The sequence below is a fragment of the Cervus canadensis genome, chromosome 4 (assembly GCF_019320065.1).
Source record: "Cervus canadensis isolate Bull #8, Minnesota chromosome 4, ASM1932006v1, whole genome shotgun sequence".
Taxonomy (NCBI): domain Eukaryota; kingdom Metazoa; phylum Chordata; class Mammalia; order Artiodactyla; family Cervidae; genus Cervus; species Cervus canadensis.
In genome coordinates, this window is record NC_057389.1 from 56914007 (window position 1) to 56935802 (window position 21796).

A 21796-nucleotide genomic window follows, 5' to 3' on the forward strand; every position below is an offset into this window, starting at 1 on the left:
AGAAAGTGAAGAGAGGAACTAAAGAGCCTCTTGATGAATGTGAAAGAAGAGAGTGAAAAAGCTGGCTTAAAACTCAACATTCAAAAAACTAAGATCATGGCATCTGGTCCCATCACTTCAAGGCAAATAGATGGGAAAATGTGGAAAGTGTCAGACTCCTTCTTCTTGGGCTCCAAAAATCACTTTGGACAGTGACTGCAGCCATGAAATTAAAAGATTCTTGCTCCTTGGAAGAAAAACTATGACAGACCTAGACAGTGTATTAAAAAGCAGAGCCATCACTTTGCTGACAAAGGTCCATATAGTCAAAGCTATGTTTTTTTCCAGCAGTCATGTGTGGATGTGAGAGTTGGACCATAAAGAAGGTTGAATGCCAAGAATTGATGCTTTTGAACTGTGGTGCTGGAGAAGACTCTTAAGAGTTCCTTGGACAGTGAGGAGAGTTCCTTTGACAGTGAGGAGATCAAACCAATCTCTCCTAAAGGAAATCAACCCTGAATGTTCATTGGAAGGACTGATGCTGAAGCCAAAGCTCCAATGCTTTGGCCATCTGATGCAAAGAGCTGACTCACTGGAAAAGAACCTGATGCTGGGGAAAATTGAAGGCAAGAGGAGAAGGGGGCGACAGAGAATCAGATGGTTGGATGGCATCACTGACTCAATGGAAATGAGCTTGAGCAAACTCAGGGAGATAGTGATGGACAGAGAAGCCTGAAGTGCTAGAGTTCATGGGGTTGCAAAGAGTAGGACACGACTTAGCAACTGAGCAATAACAATATAAAATATTTTTTTCTTATTCTTAATTGATTGCAGGTCACAATTTGTTCAAAATAAAACAGAAACAACATACCAGATGGTTATAGCTGATGGATAAGCGATGATAGCAATGTTAGAAAGGGACAAGAAGAAATGGGGAAGACTTTGATATAAGGTATGTAATTACCCATAAAGTGATATAGTGTTATTTGAAAATGAATGTAAGACTAGTTTTAAATGTAACGACTAATAAATTTTAGAAGAAGAAGAATCAATATACTAAGAGAGGTCAGGAACTGAAATCACATAAAATGCTCAATTAAAACCAGAATAGGCAGAAAAAGAGTGAAAGACAAAAAGGTGAACAAAAAACAAGGGCAGCAGATACAGATACAAATAAGGTAAATGTTAATCCAGCTATATCAATCATCACTTTAATGTGAATGATCTAAATATATCAATTAAAAGATGATATAGAGTAGATAAAAAAAAAGACCAAACTAGATCTTGTCTACAAGAAACCCACTTTAGATATAAAGACATATATAGGTTAAAAATAAACAGATAGAGAAAGATATGCCATACTAACACTAATCAGAAGAAAGCCAGAAAGGCAGGGAACCCAGAGCTGTGCTCTGGGACAACCTAGAAGGGTAGGATGGGGAGGGAGATGGGAGGGAGGTTAAGAGGGAGAGGACATATGTATATCTATGGCTGATCATATTGATGTATGGCAGAAACCATCACAATATTGTAAAGTAATTATCCTCCAATTAAAATAAAATAAAAAATTTAAAAAGAAAGCTGGAATAGTTGTTTTAATTTCAGATAAAGCAGATTTCAGAGCAAAGAAAATGATCAGTGATAAATGTGGACATTAAGGTGGGGGAGGGTTCAGGATGGGAGACACATGTACACTCATGGGTGATTCATGTCAATGTATGGCAAAAACCACTAAAATATTGTAAAGTAATTAGCCTCCAATTAAAAATAATTAATTAATTTTTTTAAAAGGTGAACATTACATAATTTTAAAAGGGACCAATTCTCTAGGAAGACATAACAATTCTGAATGCACATGTCCTAACCACAAGCATTAAAATACATGAAACAGGGGCTTCCCTGATAGCTCAATGGTAAAGAATCCTGCCAGTGCAGGAGATACAGGTTCAATCCCTTGTCCGGGAGGATACCATGTGCTATGGAGCAACCAAGCCCGTTTGCCACAACTATTGAACATGTGCTCTAGGGCCCAGGAGCCACAACTACTGAGCCCACATGCTACAGTAACTACTGAAACCCCTGCACCCTAGAGCCCGTGCTCTGAAAAAAGAGAAGCCACTACAATGAGAAGCCTGTGCAATGCAATTAGAGAGTAGCCCCCACTGGCCACAACTAGAGAAAAGCCCATACAGCAACAAAGACCCAGCATAGCAAAAAACAAAACAAAAAACAGACCTCTCACTAACACATGGGTCAAAGAAGGAGTCACCAAAGATATTTTAAAATAACTTGAACTAAATGAAAATTTAAGTATCATATATCAAAATTTGTGGGATACAGGGAATTCCCTGGCAGTCCAATAGTTAGGACTCCATGCTTTCACTGCTAGGGGCCCAGGTTCAATCCCTGGTCAGGGGATTAAAATTCCACACTTGTGGCATAGCCAAAAAAAAAAAAAAAAAGTTATGGGATACAGCAAAAGCAGTACATAGAGGGAAATTTATAGCAAAGAAACATATACTATTAAAGAAAGATCTAGAATCAATAATCTAAGCTTCCATCTTATGAAATAGAAAAAGAGCAAATTAAATCCAAAGTAAGCGGAAGAAATCTTTAAATATAATTAGAGGGGAGATACTTAAAATTTGAGTAGAAGTCAATGAAATTGAAAACAGGAAAACAATAGGCAAATTCAATGAAACTAAAATCTGGTTGTTTGAAAATATGAACGGATAAACCTCTTGCCAAGCTAACCAAGAAAAAAAAGACATAAGATACAAATCACAAATTCCACTGGAAACGAAAGAAGCATTATAATTATTGACCCCCAGACATTAAAAGAATAATAAAAGAACGGTAAGAACAATGCTGTCAAGGCTGTATATTGTCACCCTGCTTATTTAACTTATATGCAGACTATGTCATGTGAAATGCTGGGCTGGATGAAGCTCAAGCTGGAATCAAGATTTCCAGAAGAAATATCAATAACCTCAGATATGCAGATGACACCACCCTTATTGCAAAAAACAAAGAGGAACTAAAGAGCCTCTTGATGAAGGTGAAAGAGGAGAGTGAAAAAGCTGGCTTAAAATTCAACATTCAGAAAACGAAGATCATGGCATCCGGTCCCATCACTTCATGGCAAATAGATAGGGCAACAATGGTAACAGTCAGAGACCTTATTTTCTTGGGCTCCAAAATCACTTTGGATGGTGACTGCAGCCATGAAATTAAGAGACGCTTGCTCCTTGGAAGAAAAGCTATGACAAATTTAGATAGCATAATAAAAAGCAGAGACATCACTTTGCTAACAAAGGTCCATATAGTCAAAGCTGTTTTTCCAGTAGTCATGTGTAGATGTGAGTGTTGGACCATAAAGGCGGGAGGAGAAGGGGATGACAGAGGATGAGATGATGGTTGGATGGCATCACTGACTCAATGGACATGAATTTGAGTAAACTCCGGGAGTTGGTGATGGACAGGGAGACCTGGCATGCTGCAGTCAATGGAGTCGCAAAGAGTCAGACATGACTGAGTGACTGAACTGAACTGAATAAAAATACTAACACTATATGGATGCAGACCTACTAGAAAAATAACATAGGAGAATAGAGAGGCATTATCTCACACCCATTAAGATGACTACTATAAAAAAAATGAAAACAAAATAACAAATGTCAATGATATGGAGAGATTGAAATCCTTGTGCACTGTTGATAGGAATGTAAAATTGTGCAGCTGCCATGGAAAACAGTATGGAGACTCCTCAGAAACTAAAAATAAAATTACCATGAAAGTGAAGTCGTTCAGTCCTGTCCAACTCTTTGTTACCCCATGGACTATATATAGCCTACCAGGCTCCTCCATCCATGGGATTTTCCAGGCAAGAATACTGGAGTGGGTTGCCATTTTCTTCTCCAGGGGATCTTCCTGACCCACGGATCAAACCCTGGTCTCCCACATCGTAGGCAGATGCTTTACCGTCTGGGCCACCAGGGAAGTCCAAAATTACCATATGATCCAACAATTCCACTTCTGGGTATATATCCAGGAAATCCTATCACATGCCACAACACATTATACTAAATGAAATAAGCTGGTCACAGAAAGACAAATACTGACAATTTCATTTATATGAGTTTCCTAAAGTAGTCAAATTCATAGTGACAGGAAGTAGAATGGTGGTTGCCAGAAGCTAGGGGCAAGGTGGGGGTGGAGAGTTAATAGATATGGTTTCAGTTTTGCAAGATGAAAAAAGTTCTGGAGATGGGTAGTGGTGATGGTTGCATAAGAATATGAACATAGTTAATTCCATTGAGTTAAATCCATTGTACTCTTAAAAATGGTTAAGATGGTAAATTTTTTCTGTGTATTTTACCACAATATTAAAAAACAAAGAAAACTGACCTGGCTTCCAGGTTGCATAGAATAATGCTCAATATCACTAATCATCAGGGAAATGTAAAACAAAATCACAAAGAAATACCACCTCACACCTGTCAGAATGGCCATCATCAAAAAGACAATAAACAAAAACTGTTGGCAAGAACGTGGAAAAAAGAGAATCCTCATACACTGTTGGTGGGAATATAAGTTGGTGCAGCCACTATAGAAACAGTATGGAATTTTATCAAATAAATTAAAAATAGAACTGAGGTATCTTGGAAAAATCAATTAGATTTGAAAGAAAAAAAAAATCCTCTGGGCTTCAAGCAAAATGACCAAATTATTTAGGAAGGAAAAAAATCAGGTTGGCAAAAGGTTTCACAACAGCACACAAGAAAGGCAGCAAACAAGTTTTTAAACACCCTTCAGGAAAGAAGTGAGACCCAAGATTTATAACCAGCCAATATGTCCTTTACATACTAAGGCTATAGAAAATCAGCATTAAATATGCAAGAACTCAGAATACTGTACTCAGGAGTCTCTTTTGAGGAATTTACTAGAAAATTAGTTTCATCCAACCAAGAACTAACAGGAAAATTCAGAAAGCATCAGGATGGTTAGTATTAAATATACTAATAAGTTGTAGATCTGCAAGTAAAATAAAGGGGGTAACAAGGATAGGGAAAGAGTATGCAAATTGTTTTCTGAAAACAGCATGTCTCAATTTGGGAGGAGAGAAAGGGAAAAAAAGAATAAAAGAATTGATCTTTATGTAAGTAATGGGTTGGTTCAGCGGTAAAGAATTCGCCTGCAATGCAGGAGCCACAGGAGAAGAAGGTTCCATTCCTCGGTCGGGCAGATCCCCTGGAGGAGGAAACGGCAATCCACTCCAGTATTATTGCCTGGAGAATTCCATGGACAGAGGAGCCTGACGGGCTACAGTCCATGGGGTCGCAGAGTCAGAAGCAACTGAAGCGACTTAACACAGCACATGTACTAATAAGAGGGAGTCAAGATATAGCTGACAAAGTAAACAATAGAGCCACCTATGGAAAAGTTATTTGAGGACTTAGAAAAGACAGAAGTATAACGGATAACTACTGGAACAAAAACGCAAACATTACTTAACATCAAAAGTAATTTTCAAAGGTTTTTTTTTGGGGGGGTGCGTGGGGGGAGGTTAGCACTTCCTTACTTCCGGGAACTACTGGATGAATCCAAGATGCGCTGGGTTCACCTCTGTTATTTTCTGCCCCAGTTGTAGAACCAGGCATTTCTCAAGGATCCCCAGTTCCTAGTCGAATGGGAGCTAAACAACCACCGGGAAAGGTGGTTACTTTCGCGCTTCCGGCGGGGTAGGAATCTCAAAACGCTCTCTCCGAGCGGGATCACTGGGAAAATGAAGGTGGGACAGCGGCAAAAGGACTGGAGAGCGCCCGCGGGTCTCGAACCACCCTCAAGAGAGAGTAATTTGACATGATGAAGTCGAAGGAACCGCTGAGCTACGGCCAGCCCGAGGACGATGTCTGTATTTTGTCCTCTTGACTGCCGAGAAAGAGTTGCGTCACAATAAACTAATCGGGGTATATGTGATCGGGCTAACTTGGCGACCTTAGAAAATCCATCTGCTCCCCCACCCCCAGTCCAGATACTTGGAGAGTGCGCACCTGTGAACACACAGCAGTAAGGGCCAAGTCTCCCCTCTCCTATCTCCTAGTGAGCTCTTCCGCAGTTGCTTCCGAGCCCTTTCACATCTATTACTCGGCAATCACCTAGTCTCTGACGTCTCCTCCAGCCTCTTGCTCCCCCGACAACACCCCCCGCCCCCCTCCACACAGGGCCGATAAGTGAACTTAACAATTTTCAGAGTGCCCTGAGTCAGGAGATTTGAATCTTTACAAGCTACATATTCGGGCCTTATCTTGGAAATTTGCAGCTAACCAGGTAAACCCTAGGGTGCCTATCCCAGGTGTTACACAGTTCCCAGGTGTTATGTAGTATTATTTGTTACTATTTCAGAAAATTATTAGAAACTGCATATGAATACCCTATTCCTTTTGTGTACACTGTAAACAGCCAATTCCTACTTTTCTTCAGTTAACCATGTTTACGATTTCAGTGTGCATCCCTCCAGTTCTATACACACTATAAATATACACACAATAGTCTTGACTGGTGGGAGTGAGGGGTGCAGGTAGGCTTATTGGGGATTAGTTTGTTGGGTATTGTTTTGTGTTTGTTAACGTGTATTGGAGAGCTTTTAGTATGTATATAGATCTAATTCATACATACTGTAATGGCTGAATTCTGCTTGAGTATAAATGTACTAGTTTTACTTTAAATGTTTCACAGTTATAAACATAGCTGCACTAAATATCCTTGTATGTGTATGTATACATAAGCAAGTCTGTTTTTAGAACATATTTATACAAGTAGAATTGCTGGATTAAAGACTCTTTGTAAAAAAAAATAAAATAAAATAAAAAAAATAAAGACTCTTTGTATTTAAATTTTTGGAGGTTATGGGAGAGATTTGAGAGGCCCTGGGGGTGCCTGAAGCCAAAGAATCATCAGAAGCCATACAGATCTTTTGTTCCCTAAATACTTTAATTGGCAATTCCACCAGAATGTACATTCCATGATAGTTGGGGCCTTGATACCTTGTGCCGTAAGATACTACCAGGACCTAGACAAGTTCAGCATCTCGGAACTCACTGAATGCATGAACTCACGTAGGCCAGTCACAGGCAAACTCTTCAATCAGAATGCAAAATTTCCTTGGATTTTTAGGAAGACCACAAACATCAAGAAAGTTTCTCTTCTGAGAAATTCTTCTAGGATTGCTCTAGGTTCCTAAATTTTCATCCCATCTCCTGCCTCCACCACTTTTAATTCACCAGCTTGAACCCCTCTAAACACCCATGAGCTAGACAGATCCCTTGGAAACTCAAACCACTTGCCAGTCCCAAGGGAACATAGAGAAAATGGACTTCAGAATTGCTTTTCAGTAGAGATAACCTGAACTCAGATTCCACCAGTACCAAAACGGGAGGGAAATCACTTGAAGTCAAGCTGAATTAGCTGCCTGAAGAATACTGAAGCACTGAAGGAACTCAGCACATTGACAAATTCTCCAGTCTGTCTTGATAGGGGGAACAAAAGGACCCAGGGGACAAAGGCAGATTCTTACCAGAGGACCTGTAGAACAGAGAATCCTGCCAAGGAAAGCACCAACTAATATGTCTGCAACAAATACTGCAGGAGAAATTTTGAACTGGTAAAGACACTCTCAGTGTTTCCAGTGGCAAGATTCAGCATCAGAAATACAATTAGGTAAAAGATATGTCTGACAGTAAGGAAATTCTGCACAAAAGTCCAAACGGAAGAGTATATAGTACTCTGGGGGGTCCACAAGTGGTTCAGATGCTACATAAAGGTGTCAGAAGAGCTAGTTGAGGCAGAAAATGTCAACAATCCATATGGTAGCAGCCTTGTTAACCAAAATAGAGCCCACTTTTCAAGATACAGAACCAACTAACATTGTTATATTATTCACTTGCTTAAAACTTGTGTAATTACCATTCGTGTTTTTTTACTTTAAGGAACCGATTTCCACCCTCACTCCCCCCTACATCCCTGGGACCTGGCAAAGTACCTGATCCAGGGAATACCAAAGTTGTTTTTACTTTAGTTAACCAGTCTGTGCCATCTAATGCTCAAGTTAGACCAAACTAGGCAAGGCAGCTTCTCAATGGTTCTCAGTGGGGCTAGGGGAAGGAATTCTGCCCAGCCATCCCAACCTCCCAGGGACACAGACATCTTTAACTGTCACAACTTGGAGAAGGTGCTATTGGCAACTAGTGAGTAGATGCTAAATATACTCTAAATATCCTACAATGCACAAGGGTGCCCCCATAACAAAGACTTATCCAGGCCAAAATGTCAACAGTGCAAAACTGAGAACCCTGTGCCTAGCCTAACTGCAGATAGTTAAGAAAACACTAAGTTTTCAACCCTGAGCTCTGCTGTTCCAAAACCAGCAGATCAAAGGAGGCTAAAAAATAGGAGAAGTTTTTTTAGACTCCTCCAGGCACAGATCCCATCAGAGGGAAGTATAACTCACGTCGAAGGACATCTAGAAAAAAAGTGACAGGGCTCAAATACAAGGAGAAGAAAAAGTGTGGGGAAGAAAAAAAAACAATACACCGGGAAGAATATGGAATATTCCCACCAAATGTGAAATAGGCCCAGTCAATGCCATTTATTATACATGTTGAACAGCCTCTGAGACCCAAGGGCTCCCATATGAGGTTTTTTCCTTTTTCTTTTTTGCATCAAACAGGTTCTTCCAAGAGCCTGCTTACAAGGAAGACAAAAACAGAGTAATCCTCAATAAAATGAAACAAATAGGAAAAGCTGAACAGATTTTACATATGAAGAACAAAAGTTAAAAAACTCACCAGACAAAAACCACACCACTCATCCCATTTAATTTCCTGTTACATGCTCTGAAGAAGCTGAGAACACCAGGCCCCAAGGCAGCAATGCTCTTGAGGCTCTAGCTCAGGCTCCCTCTATGTGACAGATTCATGCACACGCACCCGCACATACCACAGATCCAGGCAGAAGTACACATGCATGCACAGGTGGCCAAAGAACCACAAGGGAGATGGGGGGGGCGGGGGGGAGAGGGGGCAGTCAAGGATATACTGTCAACTGGAAACTGGGGACCCAGAGAACCCTTCTGCTGTAGGCTGAGTCAAAATTAAAACAAAGGCAGAACATAGGATAAATGTAGGATGCTCAGATAAGAGTTGGACAGATGAAGAGGGAAAGATGCAAGGGGAGTTTCGGGAAAGCAGCCTCAGAAGAGGGGTTTTTCTTTATTGGGAAATCAGATGGTCAGAGGTCCTGTGTCTCCAGTGATATACTGAGGCTGAAGGAATATGCCATAGCATGTTCCTTTGCATTCTGTGCTCTCTCCCAAGGCAGAGGAAAACCAGAAACACCCACCCTCTAGCCCTCCCCATTGCCACTCTTACCAACTTTCCCCAGTACCTCCCCCAAAATGACATCCACACACACACAGTTAGGCCCAGCAAAAAGCCAAGCATAGAAAGCCTCAGTAACTCTTCTTGGTGGAACCAAAGCCAGAGAAGCCCATCACAGCTGCCATTTCATCATCCTCCTCAAATGTCAAGTCCTCCTCAGCCCTCCTTTTCTTCTCCTTCTGCTTCTCTTTCTTGTAGGCTTTGGCCTTTTCCTCCTAGAGGGGAAATCACTCAGAATCAGTTCAGACTCCTGAGCAAACCTTGCTGAAAGAGATAGGTGAGTGTCTTTTCCATCTTTAGAAGAAAAACATAGACAAAATTTCAAGAGCAAAGGAAAAGCCACAGTAAAGATTGTAAGGGACAGGAAAAAGAAGTCTCAGCCTGTGGAAAGCATTTCTCAATCCTACATCCCAGTTCATCTCTAGCTCACAACAAGGTGATGGGAGAAAAGCCATAGGGCATACAGTATATGCCAGGAGATGGTCTAAATGCTTCATGTAAATTACATACTAAGATCTCTATGAGGAAACAGAGGTACAGAGAGGTTATATAGCTTGTCCAAGATTCACAGCCAGTAAATGGAGGAAACAGAATTCTGACCCAGTCAGCCTGGTTCCACAGGCCTAATGGGGACTAGGTGCACTTAGTTAATAACTTAGTAGTAAAAAGAAAAAGAAAAGTATGGCCCAGAAAGTTTAGAAAAAAAGGACGGGTTTAGAGCCATTTCCTTCAAATTATGAGAGTCCCAAACAAGGGCAATAAATGTTTCCCTTAATGTATAGGAGTTCAGGAGACAAAATTCTCCTCTGGGAGTGGAAGTGGAATGAGGAAAAGAGCCTCCCCATGATGCATAACATAAAATTTAAAGCTGAAGAAGAAGGGACAGAAGGATAGTAGAGCCCACCTCTTCTCTGAGTTCCTTCATCCTTTCCTCAAAATCATAATCCTTCTGCTTCTCTTCCATCTTCTTCTTGTTGACTTCAAAACGTTTCTTCACCTGATCCAAGGTGGAACGTTCCACACGCATAGACATGCCCAGGTTTCGCTGATCTGGGTAGGGTCAATAGAAAAAAAGGTAAGGTTCTTAAAACTTCCTAAGTCCCTCAAAAAGTCTTTTCCTGACATTAAAAACAAAACCAAAAACTCATAAAACATGCAGTAAAAAATATTAGGACTAAAAAAAAACTTCTTGGCAGCAGCCCCCAATAACAAGATAAAGCAGCTTTCAACTACTCTTACTGAGCAAATGCACACCAATAGGAACAGTCAGGCCCAGGAGAAAACCATGGTTTGGACTTGTTGAGAGCCTAGAACAGATTCTCACCTCATGGACTCCAGGAACATTAAATAATGAAGTAAAGAATGGCCTGTGCTGAAGGAACTAGAGAATGCCCCAGACATAAAAAAGCTCAATAGAAACTACCCTCTCCCTTACCCCATCACAAAAATTCAATCTCAGCCTCAATCACAAACTACCTCCAAGCCTTACGTTTCTTTCCATTAATGTGATCCAGGAAGTTAATAGAGTCTTTCACCACACAGTCACAGACATTGCAGTAGTATCTAGAAAACAGAAAGAAACAGCACTAGTTTCAAATCTGGTTATAAAGATTTTATTGTTTTCAGCCAAGAAACTCATAATGTTTAGGTAAAAATTCTTTTTAGAGGAGACACTTCTCATTTCCACAAAGACTTTGCTCTTAGAAGAGTGTGGCTTGCAACCTCCAAGATGGCCCCCACAATGATACCATCTATATTTCTACCCTATATAGGCCGTTCCCAATTTGTACCAGGGTTACTCCGTGTGATCAATAGACTATATCAAAAGTGATGTTATGTCACTTCCAAGACTAGGTTTTCTAAAAAAACATGCATTCTGCTTAGTCTGTTCATGTAGATCACCTGCCCTGGGGAAGCCACTTGCTTTGTTGTGAGTAGCACTATGGAGTGGCCCATAGAGCATAGAACTGAGGCCTCCAAATCACAGTCAAGTGACAAGAGTTTGGACAAAGATCCTCCAGCCCTACTTACACCTCGGATGAATGCAGACCCAGCAGACACCCTGATGGCAGCTTTGTGAGAGACCCTGAGCTAGAACCACCTAGATAAGCCTTTCCCATATTACTTACCCATGTGAGATATTGTGAGCTATTCTTTATTTTATGCTGCTAAATACTGGGTTAATATATTAACACAAATAGCAACAGATAACTAACACAAAGAGGAAAGGTAACAGTGAGTTTACTCAGAGAAGCAGCTCAGAGAAGTGTCACTTGTTATCTGTGTTATGCTCCTGCTGGAAAACGCACGTAGACAGAGTAGTAGTGTTAGGCAAAAAGATGAAGAGTTCTTGTGAGACCTTTCTTCCTAAAGGTAAGGGTCTAGGAGGAAGGTGCACAACCAGGAAAACCATAACAACTACAACTTCTGTAGCCAGTCTTGAACCTCAACTCCCTTTATTCACCGCCGACAGTTTCTGGGCTCTATTCTAGCTGCACCTAATTTCTCCCCTAGAAATCTCCTCAGTAGTCCTTTCCTTCATTTCTTCCTTTAGCAGGAGAACAAATAATCCCTTTTAAGATATTAAGAAGTAGTTACAGTGCTAATATGAAGAAGCCTACAGAGTAACCCCCTCTTACAGACATGTTAACTAGAGACCCTGGAGGAAAATGGATGAAATTACAGGAAACAAGGTTGTTATTCTGGGGGCAGGTATCCTGCATAACACTTCCTGGCTGTTTAACACTTCCTGGCTGCAGAGAAAGAAGAAAAGCCACTCACCCTCCCATCTCAGACTGTGGGGTGGTCTTGGTAATGACAATTGTCTTCCCGAGTTTGGATTCCAGGTCCACCTTGTAGTCCCTATGCCGGAGAAGCTCTCGCTTAACTGGCTGCACTGGTTTTCCTGAAATATAATGGGGAAGGAAGTCCCTTCATTATTAGAGTTCCTTAACCAGAAAGGAAAAGAAATGCATAAAGTCCAAATTCAGAGGTCTACTTTCATTTCTTTTTTGAAACATGAAGCAAAGGACACAACAGTCACTTGTAGCAGCAGCTAAGAAGCTCAACACAAAAAATGACAAGCAGTTCTTAACTCTCTACATCTTTTCTCCACTTTAAAGCCAACGAATCTAAAAGCAATTTTTTTATTCATTAATTAACTGAACTGAAGGCAAAAGTTCTGAATTTTCCCAAAAAGCAAACTTTTAAAAGAACAGCAAGACCACTCTTAAAAGGGAGACCAATATTTAGGAAATAATCTGTTGCAGGCCAAGTACTATTATACAAGTAACATAAAAACTAAAAGATTTAGAGTATGTAATCTGGTGTGGAAGAAAGCAGAAGAATGTACTGTTTGAAAACAGACGAGAAAGTAAGATATTTCTTTCTACATAGTGGAATCTCTAGAAGAGGAGCACCAACTCCCTGACACTGTCTATCGCACAGAGAACAGTGCTAGACGCTAGGTTAAATACCATGTTTCCTGCTGGGAGAAAAAGAGGCTCTTCAATAGTAGTAACACACAGCAGCGAAATACTCCGCCTCCTGTCACTACTAAGGATTCCACTCTCTTCTCTGTACCTAAGGAAAGTACTAAATGAGCCAAGCAAAGGCAGAGCAAGAAAGCCGAGAATCACAGAGCTGGAAAGCACCTCAAAAGCACTTCAGTCCATCTCCTCGCTTTCACCTTATACCTGAAGAAACTGAGAACCAGGGAGGCAATACTCTGCCAGATATTACAGAAGTACGGAGGACAGCGCATTTCAACTCCCCACCCACTCTACAACCACTGCATCGCCTCTACAATACAGTTAGCACTTGATGGAGCAAGTACCCACCATCCTTCTTTTCTCTCTCTTCCGTGAGCCTCTTCTCGGCGAGCTTCTCATATTCATCTTTGTCCCACTTTCGGCGAAAGTCCAAGTTTTTTGTCTGGGGGAAGAAAAATGCGCTTAAGACTCGCCGCTCATCGTGTCCAACTCCTGGAAAAACTGAAGAAACCGCGTCCACGCTGCCAAGGCGGCCCGGGACTTGAAGAGAGCGAAGCCTCTCCGGACACCACTAGGAGGCTAAGGTTACCTCAGGACCCCAATCCGAGCCCTCCCCTCCTCAGACCCTGCACGAAAGCCTCACTGGGGAGCTCTTGAACCGGAGCCATTATGTTGCGAAGAGGTGTCGGAAAGCCAATTGGGTGTGGAATATCCAGCGCCGAGAAACCACCCCCTAACCCCGACTCCAAGCCTCCTCACACAACACCTACCCCGCTGCCTGACGCCATCTTCACTGCGAAGTGAATGGGAAGCCGGAAAATGCCGTAAAAAGCGGCCTTGAGCCGTAAAGCAAGCTTGCCTCCAATCAGGTTAAACGCTCCTGTTCTAAACGCGCTAAGAACTGGAGGGCTTCGAAAATAGGCTTGTCAGCCCCGCCTCCGCGCCGAGGAAGTAGCGCATGCGCAAGGAAAGTATGAAGCAACACGGAAGTAAGGGCGCCTGCAAACGTTTTTGCCCTGGCTTTCAAAACAGGCAGATTCAACTCGTCTTAACAAGAGGAAAATAAGATTCAGATCAGTGCTCTCTCATCTAGTCTAATAAACTTGCGTGCATTCCAGGAGTTTCCAAACCTTTAAGGCTGAAGCGCTGTTACAGGGTCTCAAATTAATTAGGCTTCACGTTAGTGCTTCACCGCAAGCACTAAAGATACAGCCTTAGAGCACTGAACTGTTTGTAAAGGTTGCAGCCTTCCCAACGCACATATACAAAGCGCTTTTTGCAGTTTGTCTCTTTATCTTGAAGCAATGCTAGCACCCTTTGAAAAGTGAAAGTTAAAGTGAAGTCGCTCAGTCATGTCCGACTCTTTGTGACCCCATGAACTGGGGCCTACCAGGATCCTCCGTCCATGGGATTTCCCAGGCAAGAGTGCTGGAGTAGGGTGCTATTTCCTTCTCCAGGGGATCTTCCCGACCCAGGGATCGACCCTTTGATTCACTCATTTTTCCTCCAGCTGAGAACATTAGGGTCATTTAATCCATAGGGCACAGTTTATACAACATGATCGCACTTGGAAAGGTGGGTACCAGCAACACTCCCGTGAAGAACTCTAGCAGATGTCTCACTATACACTGATTCAGTGGTGTGATTCTATCTCTAAATTGGGGGGAGGGGGAACTGTGGCCGCTCCCTTCTCTCAATACAGAAGCATCACCCCAGGGAGATTACTCCTAGCTCACAGAATCCTCCAGTGTACACTCAAGCATTTTCTATGGCCTATGCAAACCAACCCCTTGATAACAAATTACTCAAACTACTCCATTTAAATTTTATTTAATATATTATACAACCACTTCAAGAACAGCCACCTCCATGGCAGGACATGGAAATCAGAGAAGTGATTCCGGCACAGGTAATGGGCTCCAAAATCATATCTCCATTTTGTCAGGTCACCTATTAAGTTCAATGTTCAAGATTATTAAACAAACAGGCTCACCCTGTTATTATTAACGTGAATGGGCTAAAGAGATGCCACATCAATATGGGCAGTGCAATGCCCTTATGATAGCACCTCTGTTTTAAACAGAACAGAAAGCAGTCACTTCCCCTCCTTGCTGTCTCCCCAACACTCCCTGGACAGCCCATGACTAGGTTTTGGACAAACTTTCCAGAAGCCATAGTAGAAGGCTAAATATATCACTTTTGATCTCAATGGTTCAGAATCCTCTCAACCTGAGGTGACTTTCCCAGAGACTTGCTGACAGCAACCATCTCAGCACATTGTTGGTAGCGTTCAATGGCATTTCAAACCTGCCATCTGCCTTGGCAGTTACAGCATATCTCTTTCACATACCAGCCATCATGTGTGCCCATGCAGCATAGCTGCTCACACTAGCCTAGGAGTCCTCAGGGCATTCTATAGTTCTGTACACAGAAAAGATAAGGATCCAGAAACACTTGTCACCCATTCTGGCCAGCAGGTGTGAAGTCCTTTAGGAAGTCAGTCCTAGGTGAAACCTTTTCTACAAAGAGTAGCAGATGGCATTCAGGTAATGATCAAGACTCAGACAGTCGTTTCTGAATTTCAGCCACTAGATTTTCCCGTTTAATGGCCACCTGAAACATAAGAGAAGCCTCATGTGACAAACTAGAGAGTGACACTAGTTTCTTAGCCTCTAATTTTCTGGATTCATTTACCTCTGCAACTGCTCCCACTACTTGGGCAACCAGTAGGGAGGAGTATGTGCTTCAACCTGACCTGGAGAATGTATCCCCTCAAAACTAAAGTGATTCAAACACCTAATCTATGTCTGTTTTGTTGATTAATCTTGAAATACCCATGGAGATTTCACTTGTCCTTTTGCCCATCCATCCAATCATCAGCTATAATGGTTGCCCAGGATGGAGCCTCATTCACCTCTATCACTATTAACCCTGGAGATACTTCCACAGCTAAAATATACGTATTTCTCAAAGAATCTAAGAAAGGTATGAACACTTGGTCCCTCCTATTTCTGGCTGGCCTGACTCACCTCCTCCCTGCTGGCCACTGAACGGAGCTTGATTATCCCTTCTTTCAGTTCTTGCTCACCAATAATGACCACCAGTGGAATGCCCATGTTCTCACAGTAGTGCAGCTGGGGTAGTAGTTTAGGGTTGTTCTTATACATCAGCTCTGCCTGAAAAGGGTGAAGTAAGAATAGGGGATTTAGAAGTTAAGCATACCACTGAAATCCCAGGAGCAAACATATCTAAAAAATAAGTACCTAGCCTACTTGTACTTAAGAAGATACTCCAGTGAAGACTAGAAAGGTCTTGAGTTCCACCCTAGGTATAAGCTAGAAGTGGGCCTGGTGCATGAATTCTACATATACCTAGATGGTGTGGATTTTAGCTCCTTTATACCTTGATCCCAGCATCCCAAAGCTCTGCAATTAGCTTCAACCGTTCTTGAAGAAAGTTCTTCTGTGGTGTGGCCACAAACACTTGGGTCTCTGTGGTCCGTATCTTCTCACCAAAAATCTAGTAAAAGAGAGAGAGAAAGTAAACTAATAATAACTTCTTTTGCACCAATATTTCAAAAAAACAAAAACAATCATCAAAAAAACAGTCCAACTGCACCTCCAGAAACATGAGTTTTTAATGCGTGCAGCCCCACTCTAACCCTACCAAGGACCTACCTTCATCCTCTGCTCCACAATGGAGAAGATTCGCTCTACTCCAATGCTGAGCCCCACACATGGCACCCTGTGGCCTCTGGGGTCAAACATGCCCACCAGCCCATCATAGCGACCACCAGCAGCCACACTGCCCACATTCAGTGGCTCCTCCTCAGCATGCACTGGGGTCTGTAGCAGCACTGCTTCATAGATCACTCCTGTATAGTAGTCCAGGCCTCGAGCCAAGCTCAGGTCAAAGGAGACCTGTGGAGACAAAGTTATAGTCAGTGTCACACAAGACTCAGGACCCTGAGAACCCTAGACACAGCAGGAGGTCAACTCCCTATTCAGCTAACCTTCTCAGCAACTCCAAATAAAGTCAGGTATTCAAACAGCAGCTTCAGGTCTCCCAAGCCCTCTAGGGCCTGCTTGTTCTGGGATAGTCTGGGATCCTGGAACATTTGCTCCACCAAGGATATCCCACCTGGGGAGACATGTGGGGAGAAAGAAGGTCTGTGTTATACACCCAGATGTGTTTCATTCAAATTTAACCCTAATGTGCTTCAACTAGTCCTCCTCATTTTCTTTAAAAAAAAAAAAAAAATCCTGATCATATCCAACCAGATTTCCCTCTTCTACCTCCATCTTTGATATCTGAAGACATAACTGGTTACAGTAAGTAAAAAGGTTATTAAATTCAAACCAGGCTCTGGAACTTAGCACATTTATGGAAAAGAGCTGTTTCAGAGGTAGAAGTTATACACAGATCACCCTTACTCTGGTTCTATCACCTACCTCTAAAATAAAAACACTGGTTCTTACCATGACATTGGACATAATCCCCAATTCGATCAGCCACTTCAGGAGCCAGGCCTTTCTTTACCACCATCTCATGTCTCACATCTTTCCAAGACATCTGCACAAACATCCAAACATTAGGCTAGCCCCAAGATCCCTCTTTTTCTAAATGGAAAAGGATATCTTGTTTCATTCATTAGGTATGTCATGAGTAGCTAACACTATATTCAGCACAATTAGAGGCAGTTTAGGAAATCTAGCCATAATCTCCACTGCACAGCAAAATTCAGGTCTTGTTTCAGAATGTCTCCTTACATTCCTCCCAGAAATAACTCACTTCTGGCCACCATCTCCTCTAAGGGTATAGGTTTGAAGGCAGGGTCTACTGAAGCGTGTCTTTTTCATTACCTTGTCTAGTTTGTCTACTGAGGAGCAGATGGCATGGAACTTGCTTTCAGGAACACCACAGACAGCAAATATTCCATCCAAAATCCGCCGGTCATTGATCTGTGAACTCAATGGAAGCAACCCAAATGCCTTGTCAATGACCTCCCCATCAAAACAATGGCAGTCCCAACACTCCTGACTCATAAAAGGGACAGAAGTTTCACAGAATGATTATATAGATATAGATATGAAATGCAACACTTGTACAAAGAAAATCCTAGAGCTATAGGCTCAATGGCTGGTGTCACCTATGTCTTGAGACAGTTTTGAGACAGCATTGAGCCAAATCCAGACTGCGCCCCTCAGTCCTCAGCTCTGGCCTCACCTTAATGAGAAAATCCCCCAGCTGCAATCCGCTAAGGATTTCACACATGATCTTCAAACATTCTGCATCAGGGATCATAGGGTCAAATTGACCAGCAATGTCAAAATCCTGCAGCAAAGAAAAAGATGGGGAAAAAATTACTGAGCAGCCAGGTCGTGGCCCCCAGAACTCTCAAACTCCATCAGGTTTCTTACACACTGGTAGAACTCCCGGTAGCGGCCTTGGACTATGGTTGGGCTCTCCCGCCGCCACACTTTTCCAACATGATAGCGTTTCATCTTCTTCACTTTATTCATTGCCAGATAACGAGCAAAAGGGACCTCACATAAATAGGTTAAGGAAGAAGGATACTGCATCCAAAGTTTAGGCCCAGTGGAAAGACATTAGGGAGGACTGGAGCTCTATCAATCAAATCTCATCCACTAGAATTAGAACAAGGACCTTCTTTGTCTCCTTTCTCTATACCCATGGCTTAGCAATCAATGTATGTTAAATAGTGTCAACGAAGGAATCCCAGCTAGCAAGACTGCAAGTTCTGTAAAAAGCAGTGGAAACAGAGATAGAAACGACTCAAGAACTTCAAGTCTGGGCATTCCCTCGCACTCAGATCAATTCTTAACTGTCTTAGAAGAGTCAAGCTTCAGAACCTGGATTTGTCTAAAATTTCTAAGTCAATTTTTCTTCAAATGCTCAAGGACCACCTACATCCTAATTCCCAAGTACCTGTTTAAAATACAGATTGCTAACTCCCACTCCAGCTACAGAAATAAGAACATCAGGGGCTAGAGGTCAAGAATTTGTATTTCGGCAAGCTTCCCCCAGGGATGCTGACATACTATTTTCCGGGGTGGGGGGGTGGGGGGGGGGCAACGCTGCATGGCATGGCATGGGGGAATCTCAGTTCCCCAACCAGGGATCGAACGTGCACCCTCTGCATGAGTCTTACCACTGAACCAGCAGGGAAGGTCACCTAACACACTATAGACTTAAACGACAATGCACTAAGACAGGCTGTGCTGGCAGAACTGCCTTCTGGAAGAAACCAGAAGTAAAGACTGCCGCCAACAAGACTATAGGGTCCCAGAGCCACTCTTTTCTGGTTAGTCAGCGATGCCCTCTGGGTTTGGAGAAAGGGAAGTCCTCCAGAACTCAGGATACAGTAAGGTCATAGCGCAATGACAGCAGCTCTCCGCCCTGATCCTGCAGGTCATAGATGAGCCCAGAGTCCTCTCCATACTTCTCAGTGAGCATCTCCTACAGAGGCCAAACACAAGTGCCATGTTAAAAGGAAAAGTCCAGAACATAGGCTAGAAGCCCGTTGTGAAATAAGGCATGTGAAGAAATGGGGTTCCTGCACTTTTTTCTCCTCTTACCTTTAGTTCAAATGCCGGGGTATCCAACCCCTTTGCTCCATGACGTTTAAAGCAGCTAACAACCACATCAAGAATTTTCTCCCTCACCACCATCTGCTGGGGACTAAGATCTCTGGTACCCTAGAAATCAAAAGGAGCCAGAGTGAAAACAAAACCAAGTCCATTTAAGACAAAGAGTTAAACTATATCTACAATCTAAGGTCTGGAGTTGAAATCACTTTGGGTTCAGATGACTATGAGCCCCACCCAGTACCTCCAGAATAGTAAAGACTTTTTTTAAATTAGTTAAAAAAAAAAACGTTAAAAGTAGGGAATTCCCTGGGGGTCCAGTGGTTAGGACTCTGTGTTTAGGATATGAGTTCAATCCCTGGTCAGGGAACTAAGATCCTGCACTGTAAGACACAGAGTATGGCCAAAACAAATGAAAACATTAAAAGCGGTTGGGAAGGGAAGCATAGGGCAGAACTCCAAGGCACTCTAATGGACAGGGTGAGATACAGGGTATTACCTTTGGGGTCTTGATAATAAAATTTGACTTCTCTTGATGAGGTTTCAGTTGGGATGTAAACAGTGCCTCTGCAACCTGGCAGAAAAAATGTGAGATACAGATCCTCTCATTCTGGCCAGAGGAACTTCCTTGGTGATCCAGCAGCTAAGGCGCCACACTCCCAATGCAAGGGGGGCTGGGTTTGATCCCTGGTCCCCTGGATCCCACATACTGCAACTGGGAGTTCCCATGCCACAACTAAAAGATCTTGCATGCTGCAACTAAGACCTAGCACAGCCACATACTGGCAAGGATTGTGGTATCTCTGGCCCTGTGCACCACCAACCTGCAAATATTTTTGGCCCTGAGCAATAGGAACTCTGAACACTATGCTATCTATCCTAATCTCAGCGCACTTCCAAAAACCCAGCTGTATATGCAATACATATAAGATCAGGTGTTTACCATACAAGCTTCCTCACCAAATTTGGAGTTTCCAAATATATGGAAAAGTTTAACCACCCAAAAACAATGAAGGCACAAAGAAACCCAAGACTACCACCACTGACCATCTAGGAGTAGGGACTAATATGATCCCTAGTTCTGTTTCCACTCAAAGAGCAAAAAATAAAAATTGTTAATAAGAAAGCAATGGTCATTAGGCTTAGAGATAGGGAAAAAATTAACTTGAAGACAGAAGAGAACCAGCCCAAGTACAGCGCATTCTCTTTCCTCCAAGAACAGAGAACAATGCCTGTGGAACAAACAGGAATGGATTAAAAAAAAAAAGATTAGTAGGATGCTGTGACTGCAAATAACAAAAGATATGCACCCTGTTGGTCATGATAACACAAAGCATCTACGAGGAAGTCAACAGTGTCTTTCCCAAGGTAAAACAGAATCTGTGATTTTACTACCAGCAGACTGTACACCCTTCCAGAAATATAGAGGGTGTAGTTCATACTTTGGCGGATTCAGTTCTCCAAGCCCACAGCCCCTCCTAAGGATCCATAATCTCTGAAAACTACAAACTGGGATGAGGGGGATTCATTTTGAGGTAAATTCTAATGTGAACTCACTCTACTTATGGTCGTTAGTGGGAATGTTCACATTCTTTGCTTAAATTTTTTTTTAATGTGTTTGACCCCAAAAGGTTCAGATAAGGATAGTGGACCTGTACTAAAATGCTCCCTTACTACGTAGCCATACGTAAGTCATTTAACCTTGCAGCCTCCGCTTCCTCAACTATAAAATGGAAATATAACCCCAACCTCTCAAGATTGCTTTGATGATTAAATCATAAAGCATCCTAAAAGGCCTTAGCTCTGTGTCGGTACATCTAGGGCACTAGATGTAATACGGCGGGAGTACAGGCTGAGAGTCCATGCTTTCAGACCTGGAGATCCTGCCCCGACAGACCACAGCTATCTCAGTCTGGCTCACCTGACTGTGAGAACGGACTGCCCTGATGCACACAGCACCGGGCGGCCGCCGGAGCTGACCAAGCAACACAGTCCAGGGTCTCCAATGTAGGAGTCCGAGCTGGGGCATCTTGCGGCAGGAAGCAGGATTTCCAGAACAAGAGGCAAAGGACCTAAGAATGAGGCAGACAGGACCCCAGGAAAGGTTACAGGACGCTGTGGAGGCGAAGCCGAGCACCAAAGATGAGATGAGTGCTTCTACACCTCTCACACCTAACAGCCGCTCCACTGCTCTCCGGCTCCCGCCCGGCCTCCACACATCCGATAGGAGCCGGAAGTGACTTTTTTATTGGGCGGTGGCTCTCTAGGCGTATGGGCCAAC

At 42.7% G+C, this 21796-nt stretch overlaps 2 protein-coding genes across 3 annotated transcripts; both read right to left on the reverse strand.

The window, feature by feature from the left end:
* Window positions 1-8602: 8602 nt before the first annotated feature.
* Window positions 8603-13830, reverse strand: ZMAT2 (zinc finger matrin-type 2). The gene is made up of 6 exons (XM_043465284.1): window positions 13678-13830; window positions 13256-13349; window positions 12198-12321; window positions 10906-10979; window positions 10321-10466; window positions 8603-9631 (listed from the first exon to the last, which is right to left on the reverse strand). The coding sequence occupies exons 1-6, from the start codon at window positions 13693-13695 to the stop codon at window positions 9488-9490; spliced, it is 600 nt and encodes a 199-aa protein (XP_043321219.1). The 5' UTR covers window positions 13696-13830; the 3' UTR covers window positions 8603-9487.
* Window positions 13831-14721: 891 nt separating this feature from the next.
* On the reverse strand, window positions 14722-21736 carry HARS2 (histidyl-tRNA synthetase 2, mitochondrial). 2 transcript variants are annotated; one of them, XM_043465282.1, is made up of 14 exons: window positions 21688-21734; window positions 21437-21587; window positions 20015-20089; window positions 19507-19626; window positions 19292-19387; window positions 18328-18453; window positions 18134-18241; window positions 17770-17868; window positions 17386-17479; window positions 16920-17047; window positions 16585-16827; window positions 16310-16426; window positions 15937-16083; window positions 14722-15520 (listed from the first exon to the last, which is right to left on the reverse strand). In XM_043465282.1, exons 2-14 carry the CDS (start codon window positions 21542-21544, stop codon window positions 15461-15463), a joined length of 1521 nt encoding a protein of 506 aa, XP_043321217.1. In that variant the 5' UTR covers window positions 21545-21587; window positions 21688-21734; the 3' UTR covers window positions 14722-15460. The 2 variants fall into 2 exon arrangements, with proteins under 2 accessions (XP_043321217.1, XP_043321218.1); XM_043465283.1 differs by having other exon boundaries at window positions 15996-16083; window positions 21437-21736.
* Window positions 21737-21796: the final 60 nt, after the last annotated feature.